This window comes from Ictidomys tridecemlineatus, chromosome 4 (genome assembly GCF_052094955.1).
Source record: "Ictidomys tridecemlineatus isolate mIctTri1 chromosome 4, mIctTri1.hap1, whole genome shotgun sequence".
NCBI classification, from domain to species: Eukaryota; Metazoa; Chordata; class Mammalia; order Rodentia; family Sciuridae; genus Ictidomys; species Ictidomys tridecemlineatus.
Genome location: NC_135480.1, coordinates 198,395,667 through 198,416,347, shown reverse-complemented (window position 1 = coordinate 198,416,347; position 20,681 = coordinate 198,395,667). Strand labels below are relative to the sequence as shown.

General features: G+C 35.4%; 2 protein-coding genes across 4 annotated transcripts; both read right to left on the bottom strand.

Moving 5' to 3' along the window:
* Window positions 1–5,016: 5,016 nt before the first annotated feature.
* LOC106144744 (olfactory receptor 1J21-like) lies at window positions 5,017–5,955 on the bottom strand. Its single transcript, XM_078045184.1, has one exon. It carries the CDS (start codon window positions 5,953–5,955, stop codon window positions 5,017–5,019), a length of 939 nt encoding a protein of 312 aa, XP_077901310.1.
* A 9,855-nt stretch (window positions 5,956–15,810) lies between these two features.
* On the bottom strand, window positions 15,811–18,201 carry LOC144364711 (olfactory receptor 1J21-like). 3 transcript variants are annotated; one of them, XM_078045180.1, is made up of 2 exons: window positions 17,286–18,201; window positions 15,811–15,839 (listed from the first exon to the last, which is right to left on the bottom strand). In XM_078045180.1, the coding sequence occupies exons 1-2, from the start codon at window positions 18,199–18,201 to the stop codon at window positions 15,811–15,813; spliced, it is 945 nt and encodes a 314-aa protein (XP_077901306.1). The 3 variants fall into 3 exon arrangements, with proteins under 3 accessions (XP_077901306.1, XP_077901309.1, XP_077901308.1); XM_078045183.1 differs by lacking the exon at window positions 15,811–15,839 and adding an exon at window positions 16,259–16,266; XM_078045182.1 differs by lacking the exon at window positions 15,811–15,839 and having other exon boundaries at window positions 17,263–18,201.
* Between the last annotated feature and the right edge of the window lie 2,480 nt (window positions 18,202–20,681).

Here is a 20,681-nt window from a genome sequence, read left to right as displayed (position 1 = left end):
TCACCCTGATTCCGAAACCAGACAAAGACACTTCAAAGAAAGAAAACTACAGACCAATATCTCTAATGAACCTTGACGCAAAAATCCTCAATAAAATTCTGGCAAATCGGATTCAAATACATATCAAAAAAATTATACATCATGATCAAGTAGGATTCATCCCTGGGATGCAAGGCTGGTTCAATATACGGAAATCAATAAATGTTATTCACCACATCAATAGACTTAAAAATAAGAACCATATGATCATCTCGATAGATGCAGAAAAAGCATTCGACAAAGTACAGCATCCCTTTATGTTCAAAACTCTAGAAAAATTAGGGATAACTGGAACATACCTCAACATTGTAAAAGCAATCTACGATAAGCCACAGGCCAGCATCATTCTGAATGGAGAAAAATTGAAGGCATTCCCTCTAAGATCTGGTACAAGACAGGGATGCCCTCTCTCACCACTTCTGTTCAACATAGTCCTCGAAACACTGGCCAGAGCAATTAGACAGACGAAAGAAATTAAAGGCATAAAAATAGGAAAAGAAGAACTTAAATTATCACTATTTGCAGATGATATGATCCTATACCTAGCAGACTCAAAAGGGTCTACAAAGAAGCTATTAGAGCTAATAAATGAATTCAGCAAAGTGGCAGGATATAAGATCAACACGCATAAATCAAAGGCATTCCTGTATATCAGTGACAAATCCTCTGAAACGGAAATGAGGACAACTACTCCATTGACAATATCCCCCCAAAAAATAAAATACTTGGGAATCAACCTAACAAAAGAGGTGAAAGATTTATATAATGAAAATTATAGAACCCTAAAGAAAGATATAGAAGAAGACCTTAGAAGATGGAAAAATATACCCTGCTCATGGATAGGTAGAACTAACATCATCAAAATGGCGATATTACCAAAAGTTCTCTATAAGTTCAATGCAATGCCAATCAAAATCCCAATGGAATTTCTTGTAGAAATAGATAAAAGAATCATGAAATTCATATGGAATAATAAAAGACCCAGAATAGCAAAAACAATGCTAAGCAGGAAGTGTGAATCAGGCGGTATAGCGATACCAGACTTCAAACTATACTACAGAGCAATAGTTACAAAAACAGCATGGTACTGGTACCAAAACAGGCGGGTGGACCAATGGTACAGAATAGAGGACACAGAAACCAATCCACAAAACTACAACTATCTTATATTTGATAAAGGGGCTAAAAGCATGCAATGGAGGAAGGATAGCATCTTCAACAAATGGTGCTGGGAAAACTGGAAATCCATTTGCATCAAAATGAATCTGAACCCCTATCTCTCGCCATGCACAAAAGTTAACTCAAAATGGATTAAGGAGCTTGATATTAAATCAGAGACACGGCATCTGATAGAAGAAAAAGTTGGTTATGATCTACATACTGTGGGATTGGGCCCCAAATTCCTCAATAGGACACCCATAGCGCAAGAGTTAACAACTAGAATCAACAAATGGGACTTACTCAAACTAAAAAGTTTTTTCTCAGCAAAAGAAACAATAAGAGAGATAAACAGGGAGCCTACATCCTGGGAACAAATCTTTAATCCACACACTTCAGATAGAGCCCTAATAACCAGAATATACAAAGAACTCAAAAAATTAGACAATAAGATAACAAATAACCCAATCAATAAATGGGCCAAGGACCTGAACAGACAGTTCTCAGAGGAGGACATACAATCAATCAATAAGTACATGAAAAAATGCTCACCATCGCTAGCAGTTAGAGAAATGCAAATCAAAACTACCCTAAGATACCACCTCACTCCAGTAAGATTGGCAGCCATTAGGAAGTCAAACAACAATAAGTGCTGGAGAGGATGCGGGGAAAAGGGCACTCTTGTTCATTGCTGGTGGGACTGCAAATTGGTGCAGCCAATTTGGAAAGCAGTATGGAGATTTCTTGGAAAGCTGGGAATGGAACCACCATTCGACCCAGCTATTCCCCTTCTCGGTCTATTCCCTAAAGACCTAATAAGAGCATGTTACAGAGACACTGCTACAACGACGTTCATAGCAGCACAATTCACTATAGCAAGATTATGGAATCAGCCTAGATGCCCTTCAATAGATGAATGGATAAAAAAAATGTGGCATTTATACACAATGGAGTATTACTCTGCATTAAGGAATGACAAAATCATAGAATTTGGAGGGAAATGGATGGCATTAGAGCAGATTATGCTAAGTGAAGCTAGTCAATCGTTAAAAAACAAATACCAAATGACCCCTTTGATATAAGGGGAGTAAACAAGGACAGGGTAAGGACGAAGAGCTTGAGAAGAAGATTTACATTAAACAGGGATGAGAAAAGGGGAGGGGAGGGGAGGGGAGGGGAGGGGGGATAGTAGAGAATAGGACAGACAGCAGAATACATCAGACACTAGAAAGGCAATATGTCAATCAATGGAAGGGTAACTGATGTGATACAGCAATTTGTATACGGGGTAAAGTTGGGAGTTCATAACCCACTTGAATCAAACTGTGAAAGATGATGTATTAAGAACTGTGTAATGTTTTGAACGACCAACAATAAAGTAAAAAAAAAAAAAAGCAAGCAGGAGTAGCTACGCAGATATCTGACAAAGAAGACTTTAAGACAAAATTAGAAGATGCAAAGAGGATAATTACATATTGGTAAGAAAACAATTCAATAAGAAGATAGAAATACTGTTAATATCAATTACCCAAACATTGATGTACAAAAGTGTAAAACACAAACACTATTAAAAGTAAAGGGACAGAGCCCCACCACAATAATAGTGACCACTCCAAAACAACATTCTCACTAGTAGATCATCTAGACCAAAAAAAATTAACAAACACACTACACTTTAGATCAAATGGACTTAATAAACATCTAAAGAATATTTCCTTTTAGCTCCTCATGGAACTTTATCAAAAATAGATCAAATATTAGGCCACAAAGCACATCTTCACAGATTTTAAAAAATGATTTTATGTACCTTAATGGGTCACAATGGAATGAGTTTAGAATGAGTTTAGAAATCAACAGGAGGAAAAAACCCACAGAAACTATAGAATCTTACAGAAAATGAGGAAAATGAACATGACTTTTGAATAATGAGGTGGGTTGATGAAGAGGTGGAGGAAGAAATTTTAAAATTCTTAGAATCTAATGATAATAGAAATACAAAATATGAGAGTATGTGAAATACAGTGGAACATAGTTAAGGCAGTTCTATGAGGGAAATTTATAGTGATAAGAGCCTATATTTAAAAATAAAAAAGATCTCAAATAAATAACTTAATGATTCATCTCAAGATCTTAGAAAAACAAAAACAAGGGCTAGGGTCGTGGCTCAGTGGTAGAGCACTTCTTAGCATGTGCGAGGCCCTGGGTTTGATTCTCAGCATCACATGAAAATAAATAAATAAAATAAAAGGTATTGTGTCCAACTACAACTAAAAAGTAAATATTTAAAAAAAGAAAAACAAAAACAAACCAATCCCAATATCAGTAGACTGAAAGAAATAAGAAATATCACCGCTGAAATTAATTAAATAAAGAATTTATAAAAACACAAATGGTCAATGAAAAAAGGATTGGTTCTATGAAAAAAAATCAACAAGATAAAAATAACCTTAGCTAAGCCAACAAAAGATAGAGAAACCACAATTAACAAAATTGGAGATAAAAAATAGGATATTGGATCAGATATGACTGAAATTTACAGGACCACTAGGAAGAATTTTGAAGTTATGTTACAATAAATTGAAAAATCTAGGAAAAATGGATCAATTTCTACATGAATATGACCTACCAAAATTAAACTAAGAGGATATAGAAAACCTAGAAAGACCAATACCAAGAAGCAATGAGGTGCAAGTAAAATTAAAAATTCTCCCTCACCCTCAAAAAAGTCCAGGACAAGATGGATGAAATTTAGATGACTTTTTAAAGTAAAAATAATGCCAAGCCTCCTTAAAATATTCCATAAAATAGAAAGGGAAGAAATGATTCCAAACTCATTTGACCAACACAATATAACCCAGATTTTATAACAGGATAAATATACAAAAAAGAAAGAAAATTACAGACCAAGAGAAACAGATTGAAAAGGCTTTAAAAAATACCAACAAACAGAATTCTACAATACAATAAAAATATCATGCACCATAATTGAGTTGGTTTCATTCCAGGATGTAGGATGGTTCAATGTACACAAATCAATAACCATAATACACCACATAAATAGAATTAAGATTAAAAAATCACATGATCAAGAAAAGACATTTGGGCTGGGATTGTTGTTCAGTGGTAGAGTGCTTGCCTAGCATATGTGAAGCACTAGGTTCAGTCCTCAGCACCATATAAAAAATAATAATAAGTAAACAAATAAAATAAAGTAAAAAAGAAAAGAAAGGACTTTGACAAAATTTAACACCCCTTCATTATAAAAAACCTAAAGAAATGTTTTTGGAAAATGGATATGAAATTATAATCTTGTTCAATTTCTTAAAGAGAATGGATGAGAACTATTGGTCAATGAATACTGAGTTACATTTAGATAAGAGAAATATTTGTGTCCTATGTGCTAACTATGGATACTGATACAATGCTACATATTTCTAAGAGCTAGAAGAAACAATTATGAATATTTCATACAAGGAAGTTATAAGTATTTGAGGACAAAGATATGTTTTCCTTGATTTGAACATTATACAATATGTACATCATATATGGAAACATCAAATACTCTATAAGTATATACCATTTTTATTTGTCAATTGAAAAACTAAAAATATATAAAAAGTTAATACCAAAAATAAATCTAGATTTCTAATTAAGTTTGCACAAAAAAATAAATTTGCAGGGAATTACAAAATTAAATACACAAAAAATCATGAAACTAGGAAAAGAAATTATTTATTTGAGAAGAAAAAGCTGTCACAAAATGCTAAATAATATCAAATAAAAAGAGAACCATACACTTGATAGGGAAGACAATGTCTATCACATTGAATTTTTTGTTCTACTGAGGATGTTTCTTAGAGCTCCTTTCATATCCCGATTCCTTAGACTATAGATGAAGGGATTCAGCATGGGGGTGACCAGACAGTATAACACAGACACAATGACATCCTTGTCATTAGTGCTATTAGATGAGGGGACAAAATAGAGTGCAATAATTGCTCCATAGTACAGAGAAACCACAGAGAGGTGAGAGCCACATGTGGAAAAGGCTTTGCAGATGCCCTTGATGGAGGGTCTTCTCAGGATGGTGGCCCCAATGTGGCCATAAGAGACCAGGATGCATATGAAGGGAAGGGTAATGACCACTGATCCTACAATGAGAATAGCCAGCTGATTGACGGTGGTGTCTGAACTGGACAGTTTAAGTAGGGCAGAGAGGTCACAGAAGAAGTGGGGCAGAGTGTTGCTTCTAAGGAAAGAGAGACGGGCTAGGAGGAGGGTGTGCAAAAGGGCATTGGCAAAGGATAAGACCCAGGACACAACCACTAGCAGGAAACAGAGGTTCTGACTCATGATTCTGGTATAATGCAGGGGATGACAGATGGCCACATACCTGTCATAGGCCATTGAGGTCAGAAGGAAGCTGTCAACATCTGCAAGCATTAGAAAAAAATATGCCTGGCAAATGCACCCAGCATAGGAGATGGATTGAGTCTGCATCAGCATGTTCATGAGCATCTTTGGGGCCGTGACTGAGGAGAAAGAGATGTCAGTGAGGGCCAAGTGGCTGAGGAAGAAGTACATGGGGGTGTGCAGGCGAGAGTCCAGCCTGATGAGCAGAATGATGAGCAGGTTCCCCAGCACCGTGGTCAGGTACATGCCCAGGAACAGGGCGTAGTACGTGCCTTGCTGCTCTGGCTGGATGGGGAGCCCCAGGAGGAGGAACTCGGACACACTGCTCTGATTATCCCTCCTCATGCTCTTCTTGGTGCTTTTTGCTAGAGATGAAAAAGAAATGGAAATCTGGAAGAATGAGAAGTCATTGTGAATATTATGTAATAATATCATGGTTTTTTAACTAGTAAATATGTACATTTTAACTTAAATATCTCAGGCTTTTTGCCACACTAATGAGCTCGTTAGGGTTTGGGGAAAAAAAGATATTTTTTCACCTATAAAACAACTGAACATCTTTCAGAGATACCCTGAAACATCAGAATGATTATCAAATCAGACCAATTTTCAACTTGAGTTCAGGATGGAAATTTGAGATTAGCGAATTAGTGTGCATGACCAGGTCAGTAATCAGCTAATGGTAAGACTATTAGATGGTGTGATATCTAATAGATTTTTGACCTCTCTTAACCTTCACCATGCCTCTGAAATACACTTTGCCTAATGCTTTATTTCCATGGTTTGAATCAGATGAACACAGTGGACACAGTCTTTGTATCTACAGGATATTAAGATTTGGAGACTTGGTGGAAATCATATGTAGTAGGTTTGAGCAGAGGTATTAGGGATGAATCAATGTCTATGACATAAAATATCTAATGACACACCTTGGAATGCGTTTATCAGTTCTTCCTTTAAGAAAGGAAGAACTTTTTCCCATTCAATGATCTTAACATTCCATCTTTATTTCTAAAGAAATTTTCAAGGAGTATTAATAAAACTTCTGTTCATGTTATTTGTCCACCTAGAAGACCCAAGATTAACACATTGGGTATTCCCTCAATTCAAACCAAATTGTCCTATTGAAGTCATTATAACACTAGGAAATACTTGACTTTTCTAGGAGCCACTTTTTGAATCTGCTGAAGAATTTCTTTGTGTCTGTGTAGCAAAAACAAATGATGCATTCTTCTTCATGATTCTTAGCCTAGGTTGATACCAAAGATTCTTTTTAATTAGCACATTTTAAATTACATAATAATGGGTTTTATTGTGGCATATTCACACATGTTTATAACATATTAATCTATTCATTCATCCTTTGATATTATACTAAATATTTATTAACCAGTATTTTTGTCATAGTTCTAATATTTTTCTACATTGAATATATTATCATTTCTCTCTTCTCCTTCAGGTCAGTTAGTCTTAGTCTTAGGCCTATCACAAAATAATAGGAAAACAGATTATAACCTAAAATGTTCATAATAAAAAATTGAATCTATATTCTTTGTAAGATTTGTTAAAAGTGAAGAAAATTGCTGGGGAGTGATGTTCTTAAATTGTGTGCACATACAAATATGTAACAAAAAAATTTCATTAGTATGTACAATAATTAAATAAATTTATATTCACCAATAAAATGTGGGAAAAGTAAAGGAAATTATAATTTGAGAACTAATAAAGTATCTCATTCTCTAATTTATAATAAACTCACTTGGAGATTTAACCAAAATTTATCTACCAACTCTCACAACTTGACTGAAATGACCATTAAAAATCTTATATTCTTCAGTAAATTATGGTATATATTATATTAATGGGACCTTGTGAGCTGACATGAATTATGCTTTTGTTTGTTATTTATCACCATGTTGGTTACAATCAGTTTATCACAATGAACATAGAAATTAGCTATCAGGGCATGTAAGTTGTTTCTAATGTTTTGCAATTTCCAGCAATATTGTAAACAACCTCATTCTGATATCATTTTTTCCCAATAGCATATATATCTGTAACATAAATTCAAAGAAATTAAATTGGAGGGAAAGCATTCATGGTTTTGATAGAGTGTCAAATTACCAGAGGATAAGGTGATAAGGATGCCAACTCTTATTATTGTTTTTTTTTTAAAGTCCTCAATAGAAGAACCTGTCACCAGAAGACAATGAAAATGGAGACAACAGGGCCAGGACATTTGGGAGACAGAAAACGCCAGACCATGATCAGGCTGGGAAGTAAAGGAGTCAGAGAAGTATTGAGAAGCCGTAGTATATAAAACCATGTACATCATCACAGAAATTTTTAACCTATTCTAGAACAGTAGCACACTCAAGTAAAGAATTAAGAGGTGTTTTATCTTGCTGGCATCTACATAGAGATCAGATTATACCAAAGAGAGAGTATCAGCAGCAATCTGAATAGGAGGTGACTGCAGCACTTTAGGTACAAGATAATGCCCTCTTGCTCTTGGATTATGGCAGCAGAGATGAAGAAAATAATAGAGAATTAAGATACAATTTGTAAGAAAACCCAATGTGACCTAATAGGGTTAAAGTTAAGAAAAAGTGGGATGTTTTCCCACCTCTCTCTGAAAGGTTAGATATAGGATCACATAAACTATGTGACATTTTTCCCTATTATCATTGGACCCATACTCAATATAAGATAAATTACCTGACATGGAGCTGTCTGTCACAGTGTGCTATGGGGAGAGGAGTGTTTAGGGATCAGTTGTACACACTGGACAAACACACATAGAAACAGAACACATAAGATGGTACTACTGAATGTAAAATCTACACCTGCCATAACATAGCCCCTTAAATGATGAACACAGATATAAACACAGATACCTTCAGCTACAAGTTGTAAAAAGTTTCTTCTAATTCTCTCTAGAAGGCACAAAATACATTAAGAGGTGATTTCTAAAGGGCTCAAATTTCCGTTGCAAAAGGAAGAAGAATCGGTTCGGAACCATTCAGAATAAGCATATGGATACACATTTGTTCACAGCTCCCAAGAAATCAGTGTGAACTCTGACTTTACAAACCATGGAGAAGACCTGTGGGGCACGGAGGCAATTCCCCATCCCAGATCCAAATCAGAAACAAACCAGATCTAATTGCTTCATTGCCTTTGGCTCCCTTGGGGGAAGAGATTCTTGTTGAAACAGACATAAGAGAGTTCAACCTTGGAGGAATAATGAAATAACCACGAGCCAGTCATTAGGAACCAGCGATTCACAATGCTCTTTGTCTTCTAAATTGATCTTGGGGAAAGTGTGATTAAGATTCCATAATAAGCCAAGCTGGAGGTTGAGTGATAATCAAAGTTTCTTGCTTTTGTCCCCATACTATTTCAAGAACACCAGAAATGCTCAAATACCATCACTCTGAATAAAGAATTTGGAATGTCAAATATCACTACTAATGAACATGGGGAACAAATTATCATTTCTATAAATGTCAGTTGCTTGCTTAAAAGCATTCTTTTGGTGCACATTTCCCACAATACTGTAAAATAATCTTTGAATGCTTGCTTTGCACTCAACTTACAAAATTGATCCCAATCCATTTCGTACATCCCAGCTCAATTTCTTCAATACTGGTAGAAAATGAATTTCATGTGCTCATTGTTCAAATGAAGATGTTTGAATATTTATTTGCAAATGATTTTTTTTCTATTTATGCTAAATTCAAGCTGTACTGAGAACTTCTCTTCAAGTGAAGAAGTCCAGTAAGATATTTAAACCTCCAGAATGGTCTCTGAGTCCTGTCAATCATGGTTGACCATTTGTTTCTCTAATGATAATACTCCAATTGATCTGCCTGTTTTATAGAAGTCAAGGGTTGACAAAACTTCCATCTTAAACACAACAACATCATTGTCACCTCCCTCTTTTCCTACATGAGCAAAGATAAAAAACAAAGTTCATGACACAGTAGATTAGGTAGATTAGAGGAAGGTTGCACTCTCTCTTAGTCTCTTATCGATTTTAAAAGTGAGAAGACTGCCCCTCAGCAAAGTGGATGACTAAGGGAATTCACTGAAATTCAACATTGGACAGCGAAATAATTATAGAGACCCAGAAAGTTATAAACTTTGATCATAATATAAGAAATAGTATATTAGAGATGTACCAGCTAGACTGGCAGCCCTTCCAGCCCATCACTGAAGGCATTGGGGAGCATGGGGGCAGAGAGAGAGAGAGAGAGAGAAAGAGAGAGAGAGAGAGAGAGAGAGAGACTTTAAAAAATCTACAAAGAAACATTAGATTAAACTGTACTACAGATCAAATAATCTTAAGATGTATTTAAATATCGTATCCAATGGCTTCAGAATATAGTCTTTTCATCAGCGCATGAAACTCTTTCTAGGATAGACCATATGATAGGTCACAAAATAAGTCTTAACAATTTTTTTAAAAAATTAAATGATGTCCTGTGTCTTTTCTCATCACCATATAAAACCAGAAATCCCAACAGGACTAACTTTAGAAACTATACCAACATATTGTCATGAAGAACAAGCAGTGAGACATTGGGGAATTGGAAAAATTTCTTGGCAGAAATGAATGTGAAAAAGGAATATGCCCAAACTTGTGGAATCTCACATGATACTACAGGGCTAGTAATAAAACAGCATGGTATTGTCATCAAAACAGATATGACAATCAATGGCATAGAAGATGCAGACAAACTCACATATATAAAGTCTCCTGACATGTGACAAAACTGTCAAAAATATGCATTGGAGGAATAATAGCCTTTTTTAAACAAATGGTGCTGGGGAAACTGGATATCCATATGTAGAAAAATGAAACTGTATTCTTATCTCTCACTCTGCACAAAGTCAACTCAAAGTGTATCTTAGACCATAAACTGCAACTATTGGGGAAAAAAACCATAAAGTCAACACCCCAACATACTGGAACAGACACCAAATTCCTTAACAAGACTCTAAAAGTGCAAGAAATAAAAACCAAGGATTAATAAGGGGAATGGAATCAAATTTAAAAGCTTCTGCATAGCAAAGGAAACACAAACACACAGAGAGAGCCTGCAGAAGGAGAAGATCTTTGCCAGCTACTCTTCCAACAGGGGATTAATATGCAGAACATATCAACAACTCAAAACACTCGACACCAAAACACAAATTAGCTAATCAAAAAATGAACAAAAGAACTAAAGACACTTCTCAAAAAAATACAAATGGTCAACAAAAAAATGTGTTAATATTTTGAAAAATTATTGGAGACTTGAAAACAGAACACATTTTGTTGCTAATATTGGTTTCAACATTTGAAAAATATGTTGTTATGAAAAAGTATACATTGATTCATGCTGTGGTAATAAACACAACTACCAGCTTCTAAGATTAATAAGAGGTTTATTAGATGTGTGTGCATAAAAGTTTATGCAACTTAATTTCAAAGACTTTTGATGTTTTATATACAGAGTGGAAATGCTGAGTCATGGTATACATTGTTTAGCATTAGTCATCTTCTCACATTTTAAGACTTATCACAAATTCCCAGTTTTTAAGCAAATTGGGGAGTGATACATATCCAAAAATAAAAGCATGATACACAGACTATGTAGAAGTATACATATATAAGAAACAATCTATCTACAAAAATTTTTAAATGATGGTGCTGACATTTTAGAGGAGTGGAGAAATGATGAAATAGTAAAATTAATTTGAGACATTTATTTATTCACAAAAAAATATTTAAAAGAATTTTTACCTCACACTATAGTAAAAATAATCAACTCCTTTATTTCAAGGACTTCCAGGACTGAAGGTAAGGTTTAATACTTTTACATAAAAACATGGTGTACTATTCATTAGGCACATAAGACAAGGAAGTACTTTTGTTTAAAAAAAAAAAAAAACACTCCAATATGCCGCAGTCTGGCTGGGCACAAAATCATGAGCCACTCAACCAGGAACAAACTTTATTTTTGAAACTGCCGCCAATGCCCCATACGCTCCCGGGAAAATTGCCGAGGGACACACGCGACGTTCTCCCAGACCGGACAGGAAGTCCCTCCTCCAGAAATCCCTCCTACCGCACTTCCCAACCAATGGGAACTCTCCAGGAGTCCCATAGCAGGCCAAGGTGGATAGCAGGAGTCTAATATCCATATGAATGCAGATCTTAACATAATCATATCATCTCAATGGCTTGCTGGCTTCACCTTTCAACCCAAAATACCATGCATCATATTACTTAGCTATGGCTCTTAGCACCAATATATTTGGTTAAACAATAGCACCAATCACATTATTTTACTAGCTAATGCCCCCACAAAATTCTGTTGAGATGGAAATCTCCAAGTGATATAATAACAGAGTCTTGTTGAATGGTTACCAAAGCAAATACCATTTATATTAAATTTTACTAACTCCTGATGAAATCTAGCTTATTTCTTATCACATGGTATTTAGATCAGGTGCATGTGTTTTAATCTAGGGACACAATTGGCTTCTATTTTCAAAAGTCACAAACTTCACCTTGATTCTCAAGAATCTGTTGCACATATAAGCTATCAGTCATTGTGTGTGTGTGTGTGTGTGTGTGTGTGTGTGTGTGTGTGTGTGGTGAATTGGTATTAATATGAAGTGTTCTAGAGGGGATTCCACTGGGGTATTCCTACTACTGAAGCAAACAATGCACCCCTGTATTTGCATACATACCCGGAATATAAATCTACTTTTGCTCAGCTTCTGCACTTCTCCTGATGCCATATCCCTGACTTGATGTCTTGATGTCGATTGCCATTGTCGGGGTGACTTCCTCAAAAAATCACTTAAAATACACTAATACATCATAAATGGATGAATCAATAACTTCAAACACATTAAAATGGACTATTTTTACTAGTGGTACATTAAAAAGTCAAAATCTTTATATGAACACACTTGCAATATAAAAAGACTTTATGACTTTTGCCAGTAAATGGATGGGTCTAGAGACTGTCAAGCTAAGTGAATAAGCCAAACCCCCCAAAACAAAGGTCAAATATTCTCTTTGATATGTGGATGCTAACACCCAACCAGCGGGGAAGAGAAGTTCCCCCACCAGCATAGCCATTAATTGAGAAACCAGAGGGTGATGAAGGGATGAAGAAAGGACAAACACACATAGAGAAAAAGCAGGGACCAGGTGGGTAGCCACTCCCTGATGAGGCTTGACTGACATGTTTATTATATAGGTTTTGTCATCAGGTTATTTGTGAGAAAGTTTTGGCAAAGCAGTCAGTTTGAAGGACACAGGAAACTTGTAAGACATCGAGGTCATCTTGTTATGCCCAGAATTCCCTACCCCTGGGAGTTGGTGTCTGAATCCAAGGTTCCAACTGTTAGAGCTGCTCACCTTTGCACATGGCTACCCCTGGCTGGCATTATCACAGCAACTGGGGCATCTTATGCTGCACTATTACATAGGCAGCTCCCACTGCAAATGCAGTCATGAAGAAATCAGAGACCATGGTTCCAATCACCACTCTCCACAAGGAAGAACAGAAGTTCAGTGGATCAGACAAAGGGGAATGAAGGGAAGGGATGGGATAGGAATAGGAAAGAGAGTAGAATGAATTGGACACAAATTTCCTGTGTTCATGTATGACTACACCACCAGTGAAACTCCACATCCTGTACAACCACAAGAATGGGATCCTAATTAGAATAACTGATCATATGTAGAATATGTCAAAATCTACTCTACCATCAGGTATATCTAAAAAGAACAAATAAAAAAAATTAAAATTTTAAAAATGGACAAAGGACTAATTTCCAAATTATATGAAGTCTATATGCAATAAATAAAAGACAAACCACCCAATAGAAAAATCAAGAAAAAAAATGATCATGTATTTTTTCTAGAGCAATAAGGATAATGGTGCTTGTTCTCATGATTCAGTGTGGGTCTCCCAGTGGGTAGAAGGCTTTTCACCAGCTGGTAATTCAAGAGCCAGGCTCAATTTTTCTGAGAACAGCAGGTAACCTATTTCTTTTAATAGAGAAGATCCTTCTGCTTCTTTAAAACCCTGTCCAGAAATAGCACACATTCTCTTCCACTGTTGAGAATGTGTTGCCCAGACTCCCTAAATCAGTTTTTTTAAAGAATGTAGAAGCTCCTTCCCAGTGACAGATTTAGATCATGAGTATGGTGAGCCGTCAGTCATCTCTGTCACAAACAGATAGTATACACTAGGTTAGATGTTTTATTGCATTAATGATCATGAGAATACAAAGTAAAAGCATAGTGAGATGTAATTTGCCATTTGCTACATCTTCAAGAAAAAAGTGAAATCTTTGTCTTTAAAGTGTTAAGAAAAAAGTAATAGGAACACTCAAGCTCTGTGGATACATGTTTAAATTAGTGTAATTTAACAAATAGGAATGGTCCTAGTCTTTTGAGGAACCTCCATCCTGTTTCCCAAAGTGGTTGCATTAATTTACAGTCCTACCAACAATGTATGAGTCTAACTTTCCCCCACATCCTTGCCAGCATTTATTATTATCTGAATTCTTGATGATTGCCATTCTAATTGGAGTAAGATGACCCAACTATGCCACCTTTTAGTATTTATCCAAAAGAAATAAAATCAGCATATGATAATGACTCAGTTATACCAATATCTATAGAAGCACAAGTCACAGTAATCAAGTTATGAAACCAGCCCAAGTCCCCATCAACAGATGAATGGATAAAGAAAGTGTGGCAAATACACACTTTTACTCAGTCATAAAGAAGAATGAAATTATGTCATTTGCTGGTAAATGGATGGAACCAGAGAGCATTGTGCTAAGTGAAATAAGGCAGACTTAGAAAATCAAAGGTTGAAAGTTTTCTTTCATCTGTGGAAATGAGAGTGAAATAAGGGGAAAAAAGAGGAGTGGAGGACACATGAAGATAGGAGGCTGATAAATAGAGCAGAGGAAGGAAACTGGAGGAGAGAGAAGAAGGATGGAAATAGAGAGGAACTGTGCAATGAGTTGACCAAATTATGCTGTTTCCACATATGCACACACCACAGTGAATTCCACCTTTATGTATATCTACAAAGCACCAAATTAAAAAAACAATAATTAGAAAGAAGACCAGTGGAATAGAGGAAGGTGAACATGGGAAGAAAGGAAGGGAGGGGAATGGAAAGGAAATGAAATGTGGAAGTATTGGGGATTGAAATGTAACAAATTATATTCTATGCATGTATGAATATGACAAAATGAAGCCCACTACTATGTATAACTATAATGCAGTATTAAAGCTCTGAAAATTTAGTGGAACACTTTTAAAGCAATCGGGTTTATTGAAAAATTGAGCAGAAAATTTTCCCCAATGTCTTTTGATTTCCATGATATTTTACATTGGTATAGTGACTTTGTTACGATTTAATCAATATTGGTAAGCTAAAATTGACTAAAACCCATAGTTTACATTATGGTTCACTCTCTTTATTCTACAGGTTTTTGCTTTGATTGTTTTTCTCTAGTTCGGTTTTGAAAAATGCATAGTTACATGTATCTAAAGTTACAGGGACATACAGAATAATTTTTGTCCCTAAAAATTCCCTGTTCTACTTATTCATTCCTCACTTTCCCATACCAAACCTTGGCAATCATGGATTGTTTTATCATCCCCCATATCATTTTTTCAGTAAGGCTTCTTGGTGTAACTATTTTCTAGAAGAATTTAGCAGTGATAAATTTTATATTCACTTGCCATATAATCAAGTAATTCTTCTGTATATATAGTTTACATGACCATATACATACTATATGTATGTGCATAGCATTGATAGCATCATTGTTCATAATAGCAATACAGTAAATCCAAAAAATTGACCCCCGAAAAGAGAGAAAATGAAAGTGTCATGGTCTCACAGCAGAAGTTGAAAATATTTAAATAAATTTAATAAGGATAATAGTAAAAACAAAAGAAAAATAAAATAAATAAAGTCTTATTTACATGAATTATGGATTAGGAAAGATTTTTTAAATGTTAAAATTCTTACAAAAAGTAAAGGAACATAGAAAATAGTAAAAATACTGAGTAACTTTAAGAAGAGTGAAAATACAATTTAGAAATGGCTGAAAGAACTCCAATATATTGTTAGTTTTCTAGGTATTTCTAGCATAGATATTTTAATGAATATTTATTTTAATATTTTTCTCTAAAATATGATCATATATCATCTATATATGAATACATACACATATATAAGCATGCTACAGCTGTCAAGATCCCCAAACAATAAGAAAAAAATATACCTGGCACATATAATTCTACATATGTTATGTATGTTATTTTGTTTAAATGTTATTTCAATATTTATTAAAGATTAAAGCAAAATTTTCTATAAAATTGGTAAAAATATTGCTCAGGTTTGAAAATTATTCAAGTGGCTTGTATGTCTCAGGATGTGACTTCACATACAGAAGTTTGATTTCTAGTTTTACTATATTGCTAACTTAGTGCAAGATGCCTAGTTTAAAAAAAATTTTTTTTGAATTGCCTCTTTCATACCAAATGCTAGAGTTAAGTAATAAATGCAAGCATATTTGTCACAGTAATCAGTTTATAGCAATGAAGTTAAGTAACTTTGCCTTGGGCAGAGTCAGTTTCTCAAGGACTAAAACAACACACTACCATTTCAGATGGAAACAGAACATTTAGATAGTTCAGGGATAGAAATGCCCTTTTTCTTTTCATAATAAAATATAGTGAATTAAATTACACTGAAGCCTAACTTGAACTCGGTTCAGGTTGCCTAGAATTCCTAACATCCTTTCTAGCCATTCTCTAGTCCCGACCCAGATTTGCTGAAGCCCCTGATGTGAATGGGCTTCATTCCCCATGATTACATCACGACCGGGAAGGACTTTAAAACTCTCGCCTCTCACTACTTTGCCTCGCACCCACATAACATCTGAGACCGCTCCGTTCAAGTTTATGTTTGACATTTGGGGCATGCACCTGTTGTATGGGTACCACTGTCCTGGCATTCCACAGACAGAAAGCCATCCTCTGTAGTTTGTGAAAATGTTTTGAAAAACGAATATGAAATTAGAATCACTTGCAAAGATTAAAAGGGAGAGACATGGGGAAATATTGTTCAATGAATTTTAAGTTACAGTAGGAGAAATAATTTATGACTCATGGCACAGTATAGTAACTGTGATAATAATACAATACTATGTACTTCAAAATACTAGAAGAAACAGTCCTGAATAATTTCACATAAGGAAGTGATAAATATTTGAGTAGATACACTTTCTTTGATTTGAAAAGTATAAATGATATATGTTATTTATAAAAACATCATGTTGCCCCATAAGCATGTACCATTTTTTATTTGTCCATTAAAAAATAAATATATAAAAAGTTATTGAAACCAAAAGTAAATCTAGAATCCTAATTAAGATTACACACGAGGATAAATTCAAAGGGAATTACAAAATTAAACACAAAAATAAAATTATAAAGCTAGGATAAAAATTAATTATTATTTGAGAAGTGAACAAACTGTCACAAAAGGCTACAAATTAACAAATTTTTTAAAAGACTGGTACACCTGATAAGGAAGATGAAGCTCATCATGTTGAAATGGTTCCTCCACTGAGGAGGTTTCTGAGAGCTCCCTTTATATCCCGATTCCTCAGACTGTAGATAAAGGGGTTCACCATGGGGATGACCAGAGTGTACAACACAGACACAGCAATATCCTTGTCATTAGTGCTATTAGATGAGGGGACAATATAGAGTGCAATAACTGCTCCATAGTACACAGAGACCACAGAGAGGTGGGAGCCACATGTGGACAAGGCTTTGCAGATGCCCTTGATGGAGGGTCTTCTCAGGATGGTGGCCCCAATGTAGCCATAAGAGACCAGAATACATATAAATGGCAGGGTAACAACTGCTGATCCTGCCGTGAGAATAGCCAGCTGATTGATGGTGGTGTCAGAGCTGGACAGCTTGAGTAAGGCAGAAAGGTCACAGAAGAAGTGGGGCAGAGTGTTGCCTCTAAGGAAAGAGAGACGGGCTAGGAGGAGGGTGTGCAAAAGGGCATTGGCAGAGGATAAGACCCAGGACACAACCACTAGCAGGAAACAGAGGTTCTGACTCATGATTCTGGAATAGTGCAGGGGTTGGCAGATGGCCACATACCTGTCATAGGCCATGGAGGTCAGAAGGAAGCTGTCAAGATTTGCAAAAAATACAAAAAAAAATTCCTGAGAAATGCACCCAGCATAGGAGATGGACTGAGTCTGCGTCAGCATGTTCATGAGCATCTTTGGAGCCGTGACTGAGGAGAAAAAGATGTCGGTGAGGGCCAAGTGGCTGAGGAAGAAGTACATGGGGGTGTGCAGGCGAGAGTCCAGCCTGATGAGCAGGATGATGAGCAGGTTCCCCAGCACCGTGGTCAGGTACATGCCCAGGAACAGGGCGTAGTACATGCCTTGCTGCTCTGGCTGGATGGGGAGCCCCAGGAGGAGGAACTCGGACACACCGCTCTGATTATCCCTCCTCATGCTCTTCTTGTTACCTTTTTCTGGAGACAAAAAAAAAGAGATGGAAATGTGAAAGAATGAGAAGTCCTTGGTAATACTATACAACAAAATCATGACTTTGAACTAGTCAGTAAGTGCATTTTACCCTGAATCTCTCAGGCTTTTTGCCATACTGATGGGCTAGTGAGGGTCAGGGAAAGGATAATATTTGTCCACCTATAAAACAACTGAACATCTTTTGGAGGTACCATGAAACATCAGAATGAATATCGAATCACACCAAGTTCCACTTGAGGAGCTCAGTATAGAAATTTGAGATTAGGGAATTAGTGTGCATGACCAGGTCAGTAATCAGCTAATGGAAAGACTATTAGATGATGTGATGTCTATTGGTTTTTGACCTCTCTTAGCCTTCCCCATGCCTCTGAAATACACTTTGGCTAATGATTTGTTTCCACGGACTGAATCAAGAGCACACAGTGGACTGCTTTGGTTCTATAGGATATTAAGATCTGAAGACTTGGTGGAAGTATCATATGGACAGGTTGAGGCATGGGTGCTAAGTTATGAATTAATGTCTATAACATAAAATATCTAATGACACACCTTGCAATAGGTTTATCTGTTCTTCTTTTAAGAAAGTTCTTTATACTCAAGGTTCTTAATTTTCCATCTCTTTTTCTAATGGAATTTCAAGGGTTGGGGATAAAACTTCTGTTCATGTTATTAGTCCACCTAAAAAACCCAAAATTAACACCTTGGGAATTCCCTCAATCAAACCAAATCACCCTATTGAAGTCATTATGGTACTGGAAAATACTTGACTTTTCCAATCACTTCTTGAATCTGCCAAAGAGTTTCTTGGTGCCTGCCTAGCAAAAACAAATGATACCATTCTTCTTCATGATTCTTAGCCTAGGTTTGATGCCAAAGATTCTTTTAAATTAGCACATTTTAATTATACATAATAATAGGTTTCATTGTGGCATATTCACACATGTTAAAACATACTATATATCCTTTATCCATTCATCCTTTAATGGTATACCAAAGAATCTTAACCTTTGTTATATTTCAATATTTTTCTACATTGCATATATTATCATTCCTTTCTTTTTCTCCTTCAAGTCAGTTAGTCTCAGACCTACCCATGTAAGCTAACACAAAATAATAGGAAAACAGATTATAATCTGTATACTAAATATTAGAATATATATTCTTTGTAATGTTTGTTTAAACTGAAGGAAATTGTTGGGGGGTGTAATTGGCTAAATTCTATTCTTATATTGTATGCATGTACAAATATGTACTGACAAATCCTATTAATATATACAACCATAATGTACCAAAGAAAATGTGGGGGAAAAGTGAAGAAAATTATCATCTGATAGCTAAGGAAGTGTCTCACTATCTAACTTATCATAAACTCATCTGGGGAATTTACCTAAAGTTTATGTAACAACTCTCACAACTTAATTGAAATTATCTTTAAAATTCTTATATCCTTCAGCACACTATGTTAAAAATTATATTAATGTGATCCTGTGAGCTGACATGGATTACACTTTTGGTTGTTACTTATCACCATGTTAGTAACAATCAGTTTGTCACAATTAAAATAGTAATTAGCTCTCAGTTAGGCATATTGGTTGTTTCTAATATTTTTCTATTTCCAGTATGTTGTAAACATTGTTCTTATAATTTTTCACAAACAGCATATATATCTGGAATAAAAATCTGGAATTCTTAGGAATGGAATTTGAGGGAAAATATTTATGGTTTTGATAGAGTGCCAAATTACCAGAGGATAACGTGAAAAGGAAGCTGATTGTTTAAAAAGGAGTCCTTAATAGAAGAACATGTCACCAGAAGATTATGAAAATGGGCATTTCAGTAGTGTATGTGGAGACAACAGAGCCAGGACATTTAAGAAACAAAAAAATTCCAGACCATAGTCAGTCTGGGAAATACACAAGTTGGAGAATTATTGAGAAGCCACAGTATATAAAACCCTTTACACTTATCATAGAAATTTTTAATATATCTACAACAGTAGCACACTCAAGGAAAGAATTAAATAAAGAAGGGATTAATCTTGCCGCCGTCTAGATAGAGCTCAGATTATACCAAGGAAAGAGTGTCAGCAGGAATCTGAATAGGAGGTGATTACAGCAGCTCAGGTACAAAATAATACCTACCTGCACTTGTATTATGGCAGCAGAGATGAAGAAAATAATAGAGATTTATGATACAATTTGGAAGAAACCCCAACAAACCTAATGGGGTTAAAGTTAAGAAAAAGAGATACATTTTTCCACCTCTCAAAGCTTAGATATTGTATCAATATGAGATTAAACTATGCTATGCTTTTAGTAATTTTTTTCCTATTACCTCAATTTTTGGATCTATACTCAATTCAAGATAAATTACTCTACATGGAGCTGTCTGTCAGAGTGTGATATGAGAGGGATAGTGTTTAGGGATCAGTTGTACACACTGGA